The sequence below is a fragment of the Anabrus simplex genome, chromosome 1 (genome assembly GCF_040414725.1).
Source record: "Anabrus simplex isolate iqAnaSimp1 chromosome 1, ASM4041472v1, whole genome shotgun sequence".
Taxonomy (NCBI): Eukaryota; Metazoa; Arthropoda; class Insecta; order Orthoptera; family Tettigoniidae; genus Anabrus; species Anabrus simplex.
The window spans coordinates 1,017,012,742-1,017,028,345 of NC_090265.1; the positions used below are offsets into that span (position 1 = coordinate 1,017,012,742).

The 15,604-nt window shown below is 36.5% G+C and overlaps 1 protein-coding gene across 2 annotated transcripts in view; it reads left to right on the plus strand.

The window, feature by feature from the left end:
- The window catches only part of Rbcn-3A (Rabconnectin-3A), a 732,274-nt gene that overhangs the window by 133,565 nt on the left and 583,105 nt on the right, over positions 1–15,604 (plus strand). For both annotated transcript variants that reach the window (XM_067136957.2, XM_067136958.2), the window contains exon 13: positions 6,682–6,827. In XM_067136957.2, the coding sequence (XP_066993058.2) occupies positions 6,682–6,827 (146 nt within the window). The remainder of the gene's footprint in view (positions 1–6,681; positions 6,828–15,604) is intronic.

Consider the following 15,604-nt stretch of genomic DNA (forward strand, 5'->3'; position numbering starts at 1 on the left):
TGCAACCAAATCTTTATGGTATGTCAATTTATCCAATTTATTGGAAATAAAAAATAATTTTGTATACAGAGTTATTTAATGTTATTTTCAGGTAACTAATTTAGAATAACCCTGTATAATGGCTCCTTACCATTCCCTACCACTTTTAAAAGTACATATCTGTTTTCACATTCCTTTACATTTATTTTAAATTCATCCCATAGGCTGTTTACATTTTTATTTACCATTTTCCATTGACCATAATTGTGATTTGGTAAGTTCAAATCACCTGCTACAATAACATTTCTTTCTGTGTTGTTCTCCACATAGATGATGGTTGTTGTTGTTGGATCGTCATCCGTAGACTGGCTTAATGCAGCTCTCCTTGCCACTCTATCCTGTGCTAACCTTCTACATAACTATTACATCCTATATCTGCTCTAATCTACTTGTCATATTCATACCTTTGTCTACCCCTACAGTTTTCACCACCTACACTTCCCTCATAAACTAACTGAACAAGACCTGGAAGTCTTATAAAGCTGTGCCCTCTCATTCTATCTCTTCTCATCAAATTTTAGCCAAATCGATCTCACCAATTTGTTTCAGTATCTCTTCATTCGTGATTCTATCTATCCATCTCACCTTAAGCATTCATCTGTAACACCACATTTCAAATCTTTTATTCTCTTTTTTTCTGAGCTAGTTATCCAGGTTTCATTTCCATTCCATACAAAAGTCTTCAAAAACATTTTTCTAATTCCTATATCAGTGTTCGAAGTGAGCAAATTTCTTTTCAACCGGGCGAGTTGGCCGTGCGGTTAGGGTCGCGCAGCTGTGAGCTTGCATCCGGGAGGTATTGGGTTCAAACCCCACTGTCGCCAGTCCTGAAGATAGTTTTCCGTGGTTTCCCATTTTCACACCAGGCAAATGCTGGGGCTGTGCCTTAAGGCAGGCCACTGCCATTTCCTTCCCACGCCTAGGCCTTTCCTGCTCCATCATCACCATAAGACCTATCTGTGTCGGTGCGATGTAAAGCAAAAAAAAAATCTTAAGAAAGGCCTTCCTTGCTTTACTAGTCTGCATTTTATGTCCTCCTTTATATTTCTGCCATCGTTATTTATTTTACTACCCAAGTAACAGTATTCATCTATTTCCTTTAAGACTTCATTTCATACTTTGATATTACTTGCATCACCTGTCTTCGTTTGACTGCACTCCATTACTTTTTTTTTTTCTATTTTGCTTTACGTCGCACCGACGGAGATATGTCTTTGCAAGTGATAAAAATCATTGTTATCCGTATTGAAGATACTGAATGTAGGATGCTAAAAGGTTTGTTTTGTCACCTATTCAATATTCGTCTTACGGCGACGATGGAATAGAAAAGGCCTAGGAATTGGAAGGAAGCGGCCGTGGCCTTAATTAAGGTACAGCCTGACATTTGCCTGGTGTGAAAATGGGAAACCACGGAAAACAATCTTCAGGGCTGCCAACAGTGGGGCTCGAACCCACTATCTCCCGATTACTGGATACTGGCCGCACTTAAGCGACTGCAGCTGTCGAGCTCAGTCACTCCATTACTTTTGTTTTGGACTTACTTATTTTCATCTTGTACTTCTTACCCAAGACTCCGTCCATACCATTCAAGAATTTCTCTAGATCTTCTGCAGTCTCAGATAAAATAACAATATCATCAGTAAATTTCAGGGTTTTGGTTTCATTCCCTTGGATTGTGATTCCCTTTCTGAATTCCTCTGATAGCTGATTATCTTACCAAATAATTCCTCATCAGCATCAGTGCCAGCCTTCCAGGTCTGTACACCCCAAAAACATGTTTGACTATTGTCTTTAGAGATCAGTCTTACTCCTAGAATTTCATGTTTCTCATCCTTAACTTTTTTGCAGCTTACAAATTCTTTCACCAGTATAAGTACTCCCTCTTCTATCGTTCTGTGAGAAAATCTCTGCATCCATAATATCACTTGTCAGCCATGATTCACTTCCTATTTTTTTGATAATATGTGTCTATCAAATTATTTACCGGTAATTCTATCTTTCCTTAGAATACAGTACTTCTGCAGTTTAACGCTAACAATTTTATGTCATCCTTACTTGACTTCATGCTTCCTATACTGTCATCACCACCCCCTAATCCATCCCATTTCTATGGATGTACCTCCCTATAACTCTTCTAAACAAACCTCCTAACTTACATGAACCATTGTGGTTCAAACAAAGGCCATCTGACATGGATCCCTATCTACTAACCCACCCCTTGGGATCTACAAATCTCACTTCAATTACATTTGATCTCGGTGCATATTTCCTGGTTGTCTTTGCATATCGTGTAAGCTTTTTTTGTTTCTGGTAATTACCATTGATCAATTATCTGAATGCATACAGGGTGGCCCACTTAAAACTTTCACTGCAGATATATCTGGGACAACAAGATGTATTGAAAAATGACTTTCATGGGTATGAGGGCAGGGAAAGGGCTAATTAAAGTAAATACTATGAGCTAGTCAAAAACATAAGAAAATATTATCAACCTAAACTTTTTTTAATGGACACTGTATAATTTATTGCACATTCGTTAACATGAAATATCACATAAGGAATGGAGTTTTTTTTTTCATTGCAATAGGTCAGTTACATTCCGAGATATTGCAGCGTGAAGTTGACGCTTGAGATGAACGAAGCGCGCAGTAGTTGCACATCCTAAGATTCAAGTGCGAACCTCACGCCTCTCTTAATCGCGATGTGATTGACGTACTACGATGCGACAAGCACTGTACTTAATGTTATTTGCACTGTTATCAAGAGGGATGAAAATAAGAATAGGATTTCCTGCCACAGCAAAGGGATATGTAAATAACGGTTTCTCTGTTGCATGTTTTATTTACCTACACAGTACAGTACAGTCAGTATTCTGTATTGTACTACTTCAGAATATAGATCATTCGTACAGCAAAGTTACTGCAACTAAATTTAATGTTACCGGTCAGTGTAACGGACCATTTATATTGGTATTACCCAATATAACAGTCGCCTCTGAAGGTCTGTACTGGAACGGAACAATTATCAATGTTTTAAACGCGACATAAATTTACCTGTCCATCCTTTCTAGGCATTTGACATGGTTTTCACAAATTAAGAAATGGTTGACTTTTTTTGCTAGTGGCTTTATGTCGCACCGACACAGATAGGTCTTATGGCGACGATGGGATAGGAAAAGCCTAGAAGTTGGAAGGAAGCGGCTGTGGCCTTAATTAAGGTACAGCCCCAGCATTTGCCTGGTGTGAAGGTTGGCATGTTGTTACTTTAAGGAGAATGTCGCCAAAATGACACACAAGCAGCACAACTGTATGCACAGCATTTCCCTAATAGACATCACCCAACCCTTCCTACCTTCACTGTACTAGTGATGTAACATTATGTAATTGACGTACAACTACGTACAGTAAACAAACATTTTCCCCCTTTGCTAGATCCTTGGTCAGCCACTGATTATGTAATACCCAGACCGGTGATATTCAATTTCATTACCGTTATGTCCATTCTAGTACTGTACAGTAGTAGAGATCAATAGGACACGAACGAGTAAGCCCTTTCTTTATTTTTCTTTGTGTGTGACTGGAAATCAGTATTGTTTCAAGCCCTCTTCATAACGGTGCAAATAACATTAAGTACAGCGCTTGTCACATCGTAGTACGTCGATCTCATCGTGATTAAGAGGAACATGAGGTTCGCGCTTGAATGTCGGGATGTGCAATTGCTACACGTTTCGTTCATCCCAAGCGTCATCTTCACGTTGCAATATCTCAGGATGTAATTGACCTATTGCGATGAAACAAACACCATTCCTTATGTGATTTTTCATGTTAGCAATTCTGCAAGAAATAATACAGGGTGCCCATTAAAAAACATAAGTTTGCGTTTTTGACTGGCTTATAGTATTTAATTAGTCCCTTCCCTGCCTTAATACCCGTGAAAGTCATTTTTCAATGTCTCTTTTTTGTTCCAGATATATTTGCGGTAAAAGTTTCAAGTGGACCAGCCTGTATATACTGAAATTTGTAGTCCTGGTCTACAAAGTTTTGTCCATACATGCATCTTAACAGCTATGCTATGTGCATTTCGGGGCTCATATTTCACTCTTGTTTCTATTTGACATAGTTGGGAGGATTCATTTGATATATGCTTACAAGTAGACATAGTATATCTAGGTTCAAGCTGCTAAATAAACTGCATAAATCTTTCATCTTGTACAATGCTAAATGGCTGGTTGTCTTTGCATATCGTGTAAGCTATTTTTCTGGATATTACCTTTGATTATCTCCTGGATTTGCCATCCAGAAGAGGCACGAGTGTAAGCTTGCTAGTATTTGAATGCTTTAATGTTGTTGATGATTATACTGCTTACTGGGGCTGGGAAGAAACTTGTGTATCTGTACCGTTCATTATATCTGTGTGTATCCTACACCCCACGTCCCGCCCTTTCCTTCTTTGGAAGCACAGCAGCGGGCAGCAGCTTGCACTCTGGCCCAGCAAATGTGGCAGGTTCATAAATTTGAATTGGATGCCTGGAAATAACACTATTTTTTAAAAATAAAAAATGTTCTCCGCCAACTTGATTGCGCTATCGTTCTTTACATAACACGTAGAGCATCCCTGATTTTTTGTTGGTATAATTATATCTTGTATATGTAACTTATCATCATCATCATCATCATCATCATTTCTTCGCTCTAGCAAGCCGGGTGCGGTTGTGTACGAGCCTCCTCCAGTTTGTTCTATCCATCCACAGATGCTGCTCATATATGCGACACCAGTTCATATCTCTAATTTCAAGGTCCTTCATTATCTGTTTTTCCCAAACATCACGAGGTCTTCCTCTTGGTCTCTTCCCAGAAACGTGTTCAGACTATGTTCTAGGAGTCCTGTGAGGGTTCATTCTTTTCATGTGACCATACCATTGCAATCTCTTCACTTCTAGAGTCTCCAGCAAGCTTTTTTCCAATCCAAGCTGTTGTCGGATATCCACATTCTTTATTTTATCCATTTTTGTTTTTTATAGACAAGAACGGAGGAACTTCATTTTTGTTGCCTGAAGACGACTCTTTGTTGGTCCACTAAGTGTTGCTGCTTCCAGGCCATACGTCAATATAGGTACTAGATATATTTTGTACAAGCTGATCTTGGAAGCTAACGAAAAATTTTTATCCCAAAGTATTTGACGTACAGCGTGTTAGAATTTAGAAGCTTTCTGTATTCTGTTACTAATCTCTTGATGTGTGGTATCGTCTGATGACAGAACACTACTTAAATCCTAGAAGTTGTCTACAATATCCATCTCCTCATCTCCAATTCTTAGATGAACAGTTGGAGAGTTTCTACTCATCACCAAGCCAACTGTCTTCGTTTTGCTGATTTTTAGACCTAAGGTTGTAAAAGCTTCATGCCAGAGATCTAGTCTAGTTTGTACTTCAGCTTCTGTCTCATCCCATACCATTACATCATCAGCAAAAACCAGGGCATTAGTTGTTGGATCTCTTAACTGCTTTTAAAACTTCATCCATTATGATTATGAAGTGGCGAAAGACAACTTCCTTGTTGGACTCCACTCTTCGTTTCAAACAAATCTGATCTTCCATCCTGGACCTGGATACAACACAACAATAATTGTTGTACTCGCGCTATTATGTCATCAGGCACTTTCTTATGTCTCAAACATTCCCATATATGCCTGCATGGTACATGGTTATATGCTTTCTCGATGTCCAGAAAAACAGTTATTAGTGTTTTACCTTTCTTCCAATGCTTCTCATAGAGCATTCTGGTGGCAAAAATGAGGTCTATAGTTGATCTATGAGGTCTAAATCCATGTTGTTCCTCCTCAAGTGTAGGTTCAACATATTTTCTAATCCTGCTCTCAAGGATGGATTTGTAGATTTTTAGGCCATGTGACAGCAGAGTTATACCTCTGTAGTTGGTACATTTCTTTCTATCACCTTTTATTTAACAATGGGATGATGACTCCTTGCTTCCAGTCATTGGGTATTACATTCTCTTTCCAGATTCTATTTAGTAACCTGTACATCCACTGTTGTCCTACCTCTCCTAGTGCTTTGATCATCTCAACACTTAATTCATGTAACTTACACAGATTGTAGCTGGAATTTTTGGAAAATAAACAACAGAGTATTTTAAGATTCATAAATGCTTTGCTATAGCAGTATGACAGAATCCAGGTTGACATTTGGTGCACACAGGCTGAAGATTATTATAAAAGTATCTTTCTCAAGATGCCTACATAATATCCAAATAATACCTAAATAATAATTAAATACTATTAAATAAGATATTTTAGCGTGTAATAGATCAGAATAAACAAATACCTGCAGCAGTACATTGATCAGAAATTTAATAAATCTCAATTAAGTATCAATTTCATGATTATGTAGTGAATTTCAGAGGTGAGTTTAAACTTTGACACCAGTGTAGCTTAGTTTCTACATGTTATTACAATTCTGTTATCTATTCATGGGTTTGGTTGGATTAATTTTATTTCCTTTTATTTTCCCCAAATTTATTTTCCATATATATCCCTTTTTCCTTCATAATGATCAACATAGAACCATATAAATGATAATCTCTTCTTTAATGTCAAATTAACTTTTGGATTATGTATTACTTTAGGGTTTCTGCAGTGAATTAATTTTGTGGCGGGTGGATGCTGTCGGTCCCCTTTCAAAGTCTGGAGGTGTATCTGAACTGGCTCGTATCAATTCTCCTGAGATATCAGCCTTTTCAAATGTGGCTTGGATTCCCACATTACTACCCAGGTAATTTTATTTGTGATGCCAGCAGTTAAATATTTTTCTGTAAAATTAATTATATAATATTATATTAACTAAATTTTATATTATTAATTATTCTAAACTAAATATACCAAGGGTCAAATAGTTGTTATAAACCACCTTGTCTCAGATCTAATAAATGAAATATACATTTTGCTTCATATCATTTGTTCCTTATATTTCTTACATATTTTGTATTTATTTGTAGGATTTGTTAACTTCTGGTAATTTAGAATGAGTTATTTTTACAGACAGACAAGCTTCAGAAATAACGCCAGATTTAAAACTTTTTCATTTTCATTTTTATTCATCAAAATCCTTTCTAACTGGATTAGTATGACCTTAATGTTTTTATCAGAGTATTTTTGGATAAATATTGATACTGATTTTTTAAAGTGTGATTTTGTAATTAAGAACCTACATACGGTAGTTTGATTATAACTGAGTGCAGACATGAGCTTTCTATTTTTTTAATGCAAACAAATGTTCAAATTTAAAAAGAGCATGCATAAAAAAATGTTACAAAATGTAAAAAAGAATGTAATCATATCGATTGTAGTGCCCTTGATGTCAGTGACCCGCTCCCACCCCCTCCCCAGTCGCCACTCTCACCCTACCCTTCAACAGCGCCAGCAGGAAACATTCTCAAAGAAAGTCTTGCAAGCTATCGGCGAGCCCTACAGTGTTGTCATATTAATGCGCAATCGTTGATGGCTCGCATTGACGAAATACAATCCCTCTTTCATGATAGTAATACCTTGCACTGCATATGTGTAACTGAGACTTGGTTACAACCTTCACTAAACTCAGGCCTTGTTGAATTAAATAACATGACTTTACACCGTCTAGACCGAAGAAAACGTATAGGAGGAGGGTGTGCTATTTACTGTCGTAATGATCTCAAAAGCAAAATAGTGGCTACTTCAGACCAGACAATTCCCAGTCGACCAGAGTTTGTTTGTAGAAGTTTTGGCTAACAATCAAAAAGTACTGATCGGAATAGTTTATAAACCCCCAGACGTGAGACATATATCGGACCTTGAACTTTGCTTAGCCAAGTTAATTCCACTGTACGAAAATATAATTATACTGGGAGATTTTAATACAAATCTGCTGACTGCGACAAACGAATCATTACATTTACAAAATATGTTCTTTAGCTTAGACCTAAACATCCTACCTCTAAATGCTACTAATCATCTACATACAGTAAACCGGACGACTCATATTTTGATTGACTTGATCATAACTAACAATCCTCAGAAAGTTTTAAATCATGGACAGCTTGCAGTGCCAGGTATTTCTACCCATGATCTAATATATATCTGCTATTCATTAAAGATGCCAAAATATGAAACTAAATATATAACACGTAGGGATATAAAAAATCTGGACAAGGAAAGAATACGACACGATGCATATTATCTGCCGTGGAATGATATTTTACACATGGATGATATTGACGTAAAAATAAATAATCTGATCTGGTGTTAGAACTCTATGACAGACTTGCTCCCAAGAAAGAGATCCGGGTAAGTCGACCACCTTCTCCGTGGTTGACTAGTGAGATTAAATCAGAAATGGCAGTCCGACTCGTTGGCTGAACGGTCAGCGTACTGGACTTCGGTTCAGAGGGTCCCGGGTTCGATTCCCGGCTGGGTCGGGGATTTTAACCTTAATTGGTTAATTCCAGTGGCACGGGGGCTGGGTGTATGTGTTGTCTTCATCATCATTTCATCCTCATCACGACGCGCAGGTTGCCTATGGGTGTCAAATAGAAAGACCTGCACCTGGCGAGCCGAACCCGTCCTGGGATTTCCCGGCACAAAAGCCATACGACATTTCATTTCATTTCAGAAATGGCAAAGCGTGGCTCATGGTACAGAAGGTTTAATTAGATTTTATCATTGATGATTGGTAAAATTCTGGTAAAATATGTCACAAATGACAATGTAAATGGGCAAAAGAAAAACTTAGAGTAATATTGTAACATTTAAAATTCATATATTTTAATATATAATTGAAATATGGTACCAATGAACCATAGTCCTAAGATAATTAGTATTTGGCACCGCTGAGGAAGAGAGCAGAGGCTCTTGAAACATGTACATGTACGGTAATTAAATAGAATAAAGTGTATAAAGTATTGACAAGGCGGAAAATTATTTTATAGAAATTCAACCACGTACCATCGATCATTTACTATCACCGCTTTGGGATGGTGGAATGCTCTTCCCAAAGAAAGGCGGAAAATTTATTTTATAGAAATTCAACCACGTACCATCGATCGTTTACTATCACCGCTTCAGGATGGTGGAATGCTCTTCCCAAAGACATCAAGGATGCTGAATCAAAAAAAATATTTTAAACCTCTTACCAGCAGTTCCTCGTTAAGTGCTTCCAGCAAGGTACCTGTATGAGTGGAACGAGTGATTGTGTGTGAAAATGATATGAGATTATTGTACATTAAAATAAAATATTGGGTTAATATGATAACTTAAATTAAATTTAAAAACATCCATACTGTATTTACGAAGTAGAAGTAGCCTAAACATAGCTAGTAGTAACTGAATTTAACTTAGATATATTACTGCAAGGATACAATTAGCTGAATTTCATTTTAAAATTTGATTAAGCTTGCTAGTATTTTTACGTTTGTATTTCTTTCGTTGTGTATTGAAATGAGTATTTTTTCAAATCTGTATTATGTAGGCAGTTCCTTTTTCTTTCTGTCATCTTTGCGTGTATATATTCATATTTTTGTCTTAGAAATTAGTGTTATTTGTAGTTCTTAGTATTTTAAGTTAATCAGTGTCATTGTATTAACAAATAATATGTGTGTGGTTAAGTGTAAGAAAGGGCCAAGAGCCCTAACTTCACCACAGAAAATAAAGGCTTTTATCTATCTATCTATGAGGCAAAATATTAAACATTGAGGCCTTGAAGTTGATGGAGAAAATGGGATGTGAGTAGTACTCTGCATTGATGTAATTTCATTTAGTTTACCAACAGTTTTAAACATTCTTCAGTAAAAATTAAGCTGTATTTTGATACATAAACTGAACATTTCATTGGTTAAATGAGTTGTTATAAACCATTTTATTTGTGGTTTAGCAAATAAAGTGGGGAATTTTAGCACAGTATTGACAAGTTACATTAGGTTTGATATTTGTATATTGTTTTAAATGTTTTACCTGTTAAGGCTACATCTGTGAAAATAAACATTATTTTTATTAATTGTAGTCAGACCGAGCTCGATAGCTGCAGTCGCTTAAGTGTGGCCAGTATCCAGTATTCGGGAGATAGTAGGTTCAAACTCCACTGTTGGTAGCCCTGAAAATAGTTTTCCGTGGTTTCCCATTTTCACACCAGGCAAATGCTGGGGCTGTACCTTAATTAAGGCCATGGCCGCTTTCTTCCCACTCCTAGCCCTTTCCTGTCCCATCGTCGCCATAAGACCTATCTGTGTCGGTGTGACATAAAGAAACTAGCAAAAAAAAAAATTGTAGTCAGTCAATAGGTAGCAAAAAATGCATAATGTTAAGTAAGGTAGTTAACATATATTTGGATGATTCAAATGAGATACTAAATTTACAAATTTCCAATTCCATCAGATTTCCACTAGTGCCATCATCTTGGTAACATGGTACCAATAATATCTTGGCTACCCTGTATTGTAGTTCAAAAGCGGTTATTATTAAAAAGATAAAGATAAAACCTTCTATCGGTAAAGTTCTATTCATTTTTCTTTTGTAGAATCAATAGTTTTGATGAAACGGTCCTACATAACTGAGTTACTTTCTTTCGTACTTAGAAAGGGTGTGTTCTTTTTTGTTCATATTTATTCAATTCATTTTCAGTTTGTTTATTATGTTGCTCTGTTTTTATTTTATGCATATCACTTTCCATTTACTTTGCAACCTTTTTCAATATTATTGGATTGTGCTGCAATAAAAAGCCTGTAGAGTTGATCAACACACATTTTAACTTATGTTTTCAAAAAATGTTGAAACAGCTGAAAGAATTCTAATGATACATGGGTCATCTTTTTTCAAGTTGAGGTATTCTCCCTTCTCTGTTAATATTTCAAAGGGCATCATAGATCCTGCATAATCTGGAACCTATTTCTGTTCATAAAGGCACAATCATAGCTTGGCATAGCACAGTACGCTATTGTATCACAATGCTTTTGGAGCAACAGTGTTTTGTTTGCGAAGAAAATTTATTGGAAAGTACTATTTTTCTTGCAAAAGAGAAAGGATTGAATACTTTCCAAGGTAATAATAAAATAAACTTTTTAAAAGGGTTAATGTCCATAGTATTCACAATGAATGGCATAAGTGATGTATGAATGAAAAAGTATCATAAGCCTGCTTTCATTGTGCTATCATCTTTGCTGAGATTGAGTAAAAATGTATTTAATTTTTTTTAAAGTTGATTTTTATACACAGAAAAGATAACAAGGATTTTTAAAGAATTGAAAGAATGCTAGACTAAGTGATCTCTGAAATCATGTATGATGTCTGAAGTTTAACTGTTAAATATAGACAGTCCTAAAATGAGTGAGAAACGGCAAGGGTGAATGGGCCTGTAAAATTATTGAACATGTCTAGTTTACTCCCAGTTGCTTTCAACAGCGGCAAAATATTGCAAATCCCGCATGCAGAAACTGTCTAGACTGCCTGCAACTGGTAAGAGAAACATCTTCTAGTGGTTTTAAAATTTAGTCTATGGAGCTTATAGATGGAGTAAGAGAATTTTCGTCTGGATCCAAGGACAATAAAAATAAAAAATAATGCTGCAAAAATATTGCGAGGATGCCTTCTTTGTTGACACTGTGAACAAATCTCTGGGTGTTAGCTTTCACAGCGCAGGGCATAATACAATTCCGAAAGCATGGTATGAAAATAGGAAAGAAAATGTGACTGAAGAGTATCTCAGGATTTCTGATGCTGCAGCAGCAGCACCAGTAGTAGTAATTACACTCAAGTTTATCTGAAACAAGTTATATGAAACAAGACCTTATTCCCCCCTGATAATTTTCTGGATGATGTCGATTACATTATTCTAGAATTGTTATATGTATTCGTAAAAATCCTGCCAAATTTAATATAGATCAATCTCTAACAGTACTAAGTGCAAAGCTAAAGCATCCGCCAGAAGCAACTCACGATTTCATCATCTGGAGACCATGAGAAGTGGGCAATAGCTACCTTACAGTTCTGGATGTGTGAGGTTAAAGAAGCAAGTTCAGAAAATCAGGATTGCAATATGGATCATTGGAACCCTAACATGAAAATGTTACGAACTTTCAGAAACTTTAGCAAGTTGGAAAAATTAATATTGCTTGTATACAGGAGACCAGATGGTAAGGTTCAAGATTAAAAGACATATGAAATGGTTTTAAACTCGTATATTTGAATGGTTAGTATGAGATGTTGTTTTAACAAAATCTGAATTAATTTACTAGTGAAAAAAGTGTGTGTGTGTGTGTGTTTTTTGTTGTTTTTTTTTTCCCTTTTAGGTTTTTGTTGGCCTTTTTTAATTATGTTTAATGATTTGCTTTCAGTTTAGATTGTTGAATTTTAAGATCAAATGGTCTGTCAAATGGTGCGAGCTGTCATGTATGTGTTCTCTGAATGCGGATTGTATCTAACAGCTTTTTTGTGTTCTTTATATATGGTATAGCAATTGAGTTTTGTTTGGGCTGTATATGTTTCATGCAATTTGGTTCTTGACATTAGAGCTCATTAACTCCTGATTTGGAGAAAAGGTCTTGTAAAATTGCATTTGCTGATGTTTCTTTGTAGCCTGTTTGTTTTGAAGGCTATTTTTAGACCTTGTTAATTTATTAAATGCACTGAATTCCTTGCACAGCTCAATCACATTGACCATGGAGCCAGAAATTAACAAGAAGATATATATTTTTAGACATCACAATGAGTAGAGGAAATGAATACCTACTGTACAAAATATACAGGAAACCCACTCACACTTCATACACAAGAGACAATTAATCCAATCACCCAAACTTGTACAGCAGAGTACAACAGATTTCAAGAAACAAAATACAGACAGTAAATAAAACAACCACTCACCTGATACAGTATAGTAGATCGATTATTGAGGAAACAAAGAAAAGGCACAAGAAGAGCCACACCTGAAAACAACAAATACGTAGTCCTCAACTACATGAATAAGAACACTTAAAAGATAGCTAACCTTTTCAGAAAGCAAGGTCTAAAAATAGCCTCCAGAATGAACAACACACTACAGAGACATCAGCGAATGCAACCTAAACAAACAAGACCTTTCCTCCAAATCAGGAGCTTATAAATTCAAATGTTAAGAACCAAATTGCAATGTTACATATACATGCCAAACAAAATGCAATTTCCACACCAGGTACAAAGAACAAAAAAATGCTGTTAAAGTTGGCATTCAGCCTTCGGTTAACATGTGAATGACTGCCCCACATTTCAGATATCAACACAGATCTTAAAATTCTACACATTAAATTTTTTTTTCTAGTGGCTTTACGTCGCACTGACACAGATAGGTCTTATGGTGACGGTGGGAATTGTATTCAGGAATCATTCAAGGCGAATATTTTCGCACTACAAGATGTGTGGTTAAGGTTATTTTTAATATGTATAACTTTTGCTTTCTCAACGATTCATTTGTTTCTATATTTGTCCCTGTTTTTATCTCCTTGCAAGATGTGTATTGTTTAATATAACGCCTTGTGTAATATAAATGTCTACATGCTAGCCTATTTCCCACATTTTGGCTGAAGATGACGCCAAACAGCGTCGAAACTAGTTCCAAATGTAAATATATGTTGTAATAAATTATAACAATTTTGTATTGAAAAGGTGGACCCTTTTAAGTTTCCTATCTTCCATTCTCAGTTCAATACGGACAAAAATGAAATTCTTAGATTTAAATGGTTACTGATTTTTCGTCCAATTGGTATGCCTCCAGTCCAGTCATGGAGGGCTTTCTTCATTACATATTCAGCATAGATGTTATATAGAATAGGTGATAATTTGCACCCCTGTCTGACACCCTGCAAAATACTGAAAAATTGTGAAATATCACCATCTACCTTTACAGTTGCAATGTTGTTCCCATACAGACTTTTCAGTAATGATATTAGATGTTGTGGAAGGCCAAATTCACCAAGAACCTGCCAAAGTTTATTCCAAACAATCAAAAACTTTCTTGTAGTCAAGGAAGTATATTAGCACAGGAACACAGAACTCATGAGATGTTTCAATTATTTACCTTATATTAAAAATCTGTTCCTTTTCCTGCAACAAATCCTGCTTGCTCGGTGGATATGTGAGACATTATGTAAAACTTGAGGCCCTGGTTTATGATGTACAATAAAATCTTACTTGCATGAGATATCAGAGCAATTGTATGATAGTTGGAACACTTCCTGACTGATCCTTTCTTGTGCAAGGGGATTAAGATAGAGCTTATCCAATCTTTTGGCCATTCTCTCGTCCTCCACATCCTATTACACACTGAGTGCATCACGCACAAGCCTTCTTCATCCATTTCTTTAAGCATCTCTCCAGAAATACCATCCCAGTCCAGGGGATTTGTTTCTTTTCAAATGGTTAATGGCATTCTTGATTTTGTTTTGTAGAATGAAAGATTCCAATGTAGAAGGCCCTCCTGGTTGCTGGACTGCTACATCATTTCTTCCAGAGTACAGCTTTTCACAGTATTGTTTCCACCTCTCTGGCACTTCTTTCCTGTCTCCAATTAGGTGTCCATTCTCGTCTCCTATAACCCATATGTGTGGTTTAAATTGACGAGTAATGCTATTGATTTTGTTGAAGAGATCCTTTGTTTGATTTTAGTTCTGGTTTTGTTCTCCTCGCAAACGCTGTGGATGAACTGTGATTTATCATTCCTACAATTACGCTGTGTCTCTCTACACAGGATCCTGTACCTATTTTCATCCTGAATGGATTGAGTACCGTGTTTCTTCAGACTACTTCCTTCTTCAATCAGTTGCAAGGTCTTGTTTGATACCCAGGGATGTTTTGCACTCTCTGTGGGAGAAGTGAGGAGACAATCTCTTTCATTCTGTCCCACGTCTAACAAGGTGTTTTTTCTTCCTTTAGTAGCAAATCTGGGAGCTTTGGCCATTCAAGTTGCCCGAACCGTGCAAGAGATTCCTGGTTAGTGAGTCTAAACTGTCTTGCTCTTATCTTCTTGGTGACTTTTAGTTTTAGCCGTATTTTCATGGACAGCAGACTGTGGTCACTGCCACATTCTACTCCAGGAAAGGTCTTACAATCTAGAACAGATGTCTTCCAATGTTGATCACCATGATGAAATCAATTTGATTCCTGATTCTATCACCAGGTGATATCCAAGTGTACAGACGCCTTGGGTGATGCTGGAAGAGGGTGTTGCAAACTACCATGTCATTGCCAACACAAAACTCCAGTAGCTGCTTTCCTCATACATTCCTTTCGCCTAGGCCATAATGACCAATCACAGATCTGATGTCAGTGTCTCCAGTAGTGTCCCCGATCTTAGCATTGATGTCACCTTAGATTATTGCTATTTCCCTATTTGAAAACAGATTGATAGTATGTTCTAATAGTTCATAGAACTCTTCTATTTCAGCATCTGATGCTGCAGCTGTGGGAGCATAGACCTGGATAATATTAATTCTGCAAGGGGAAGCATTCAGTTTGATGGTAATGATTCTATCACTGATGGGTTCATAGCCTAGG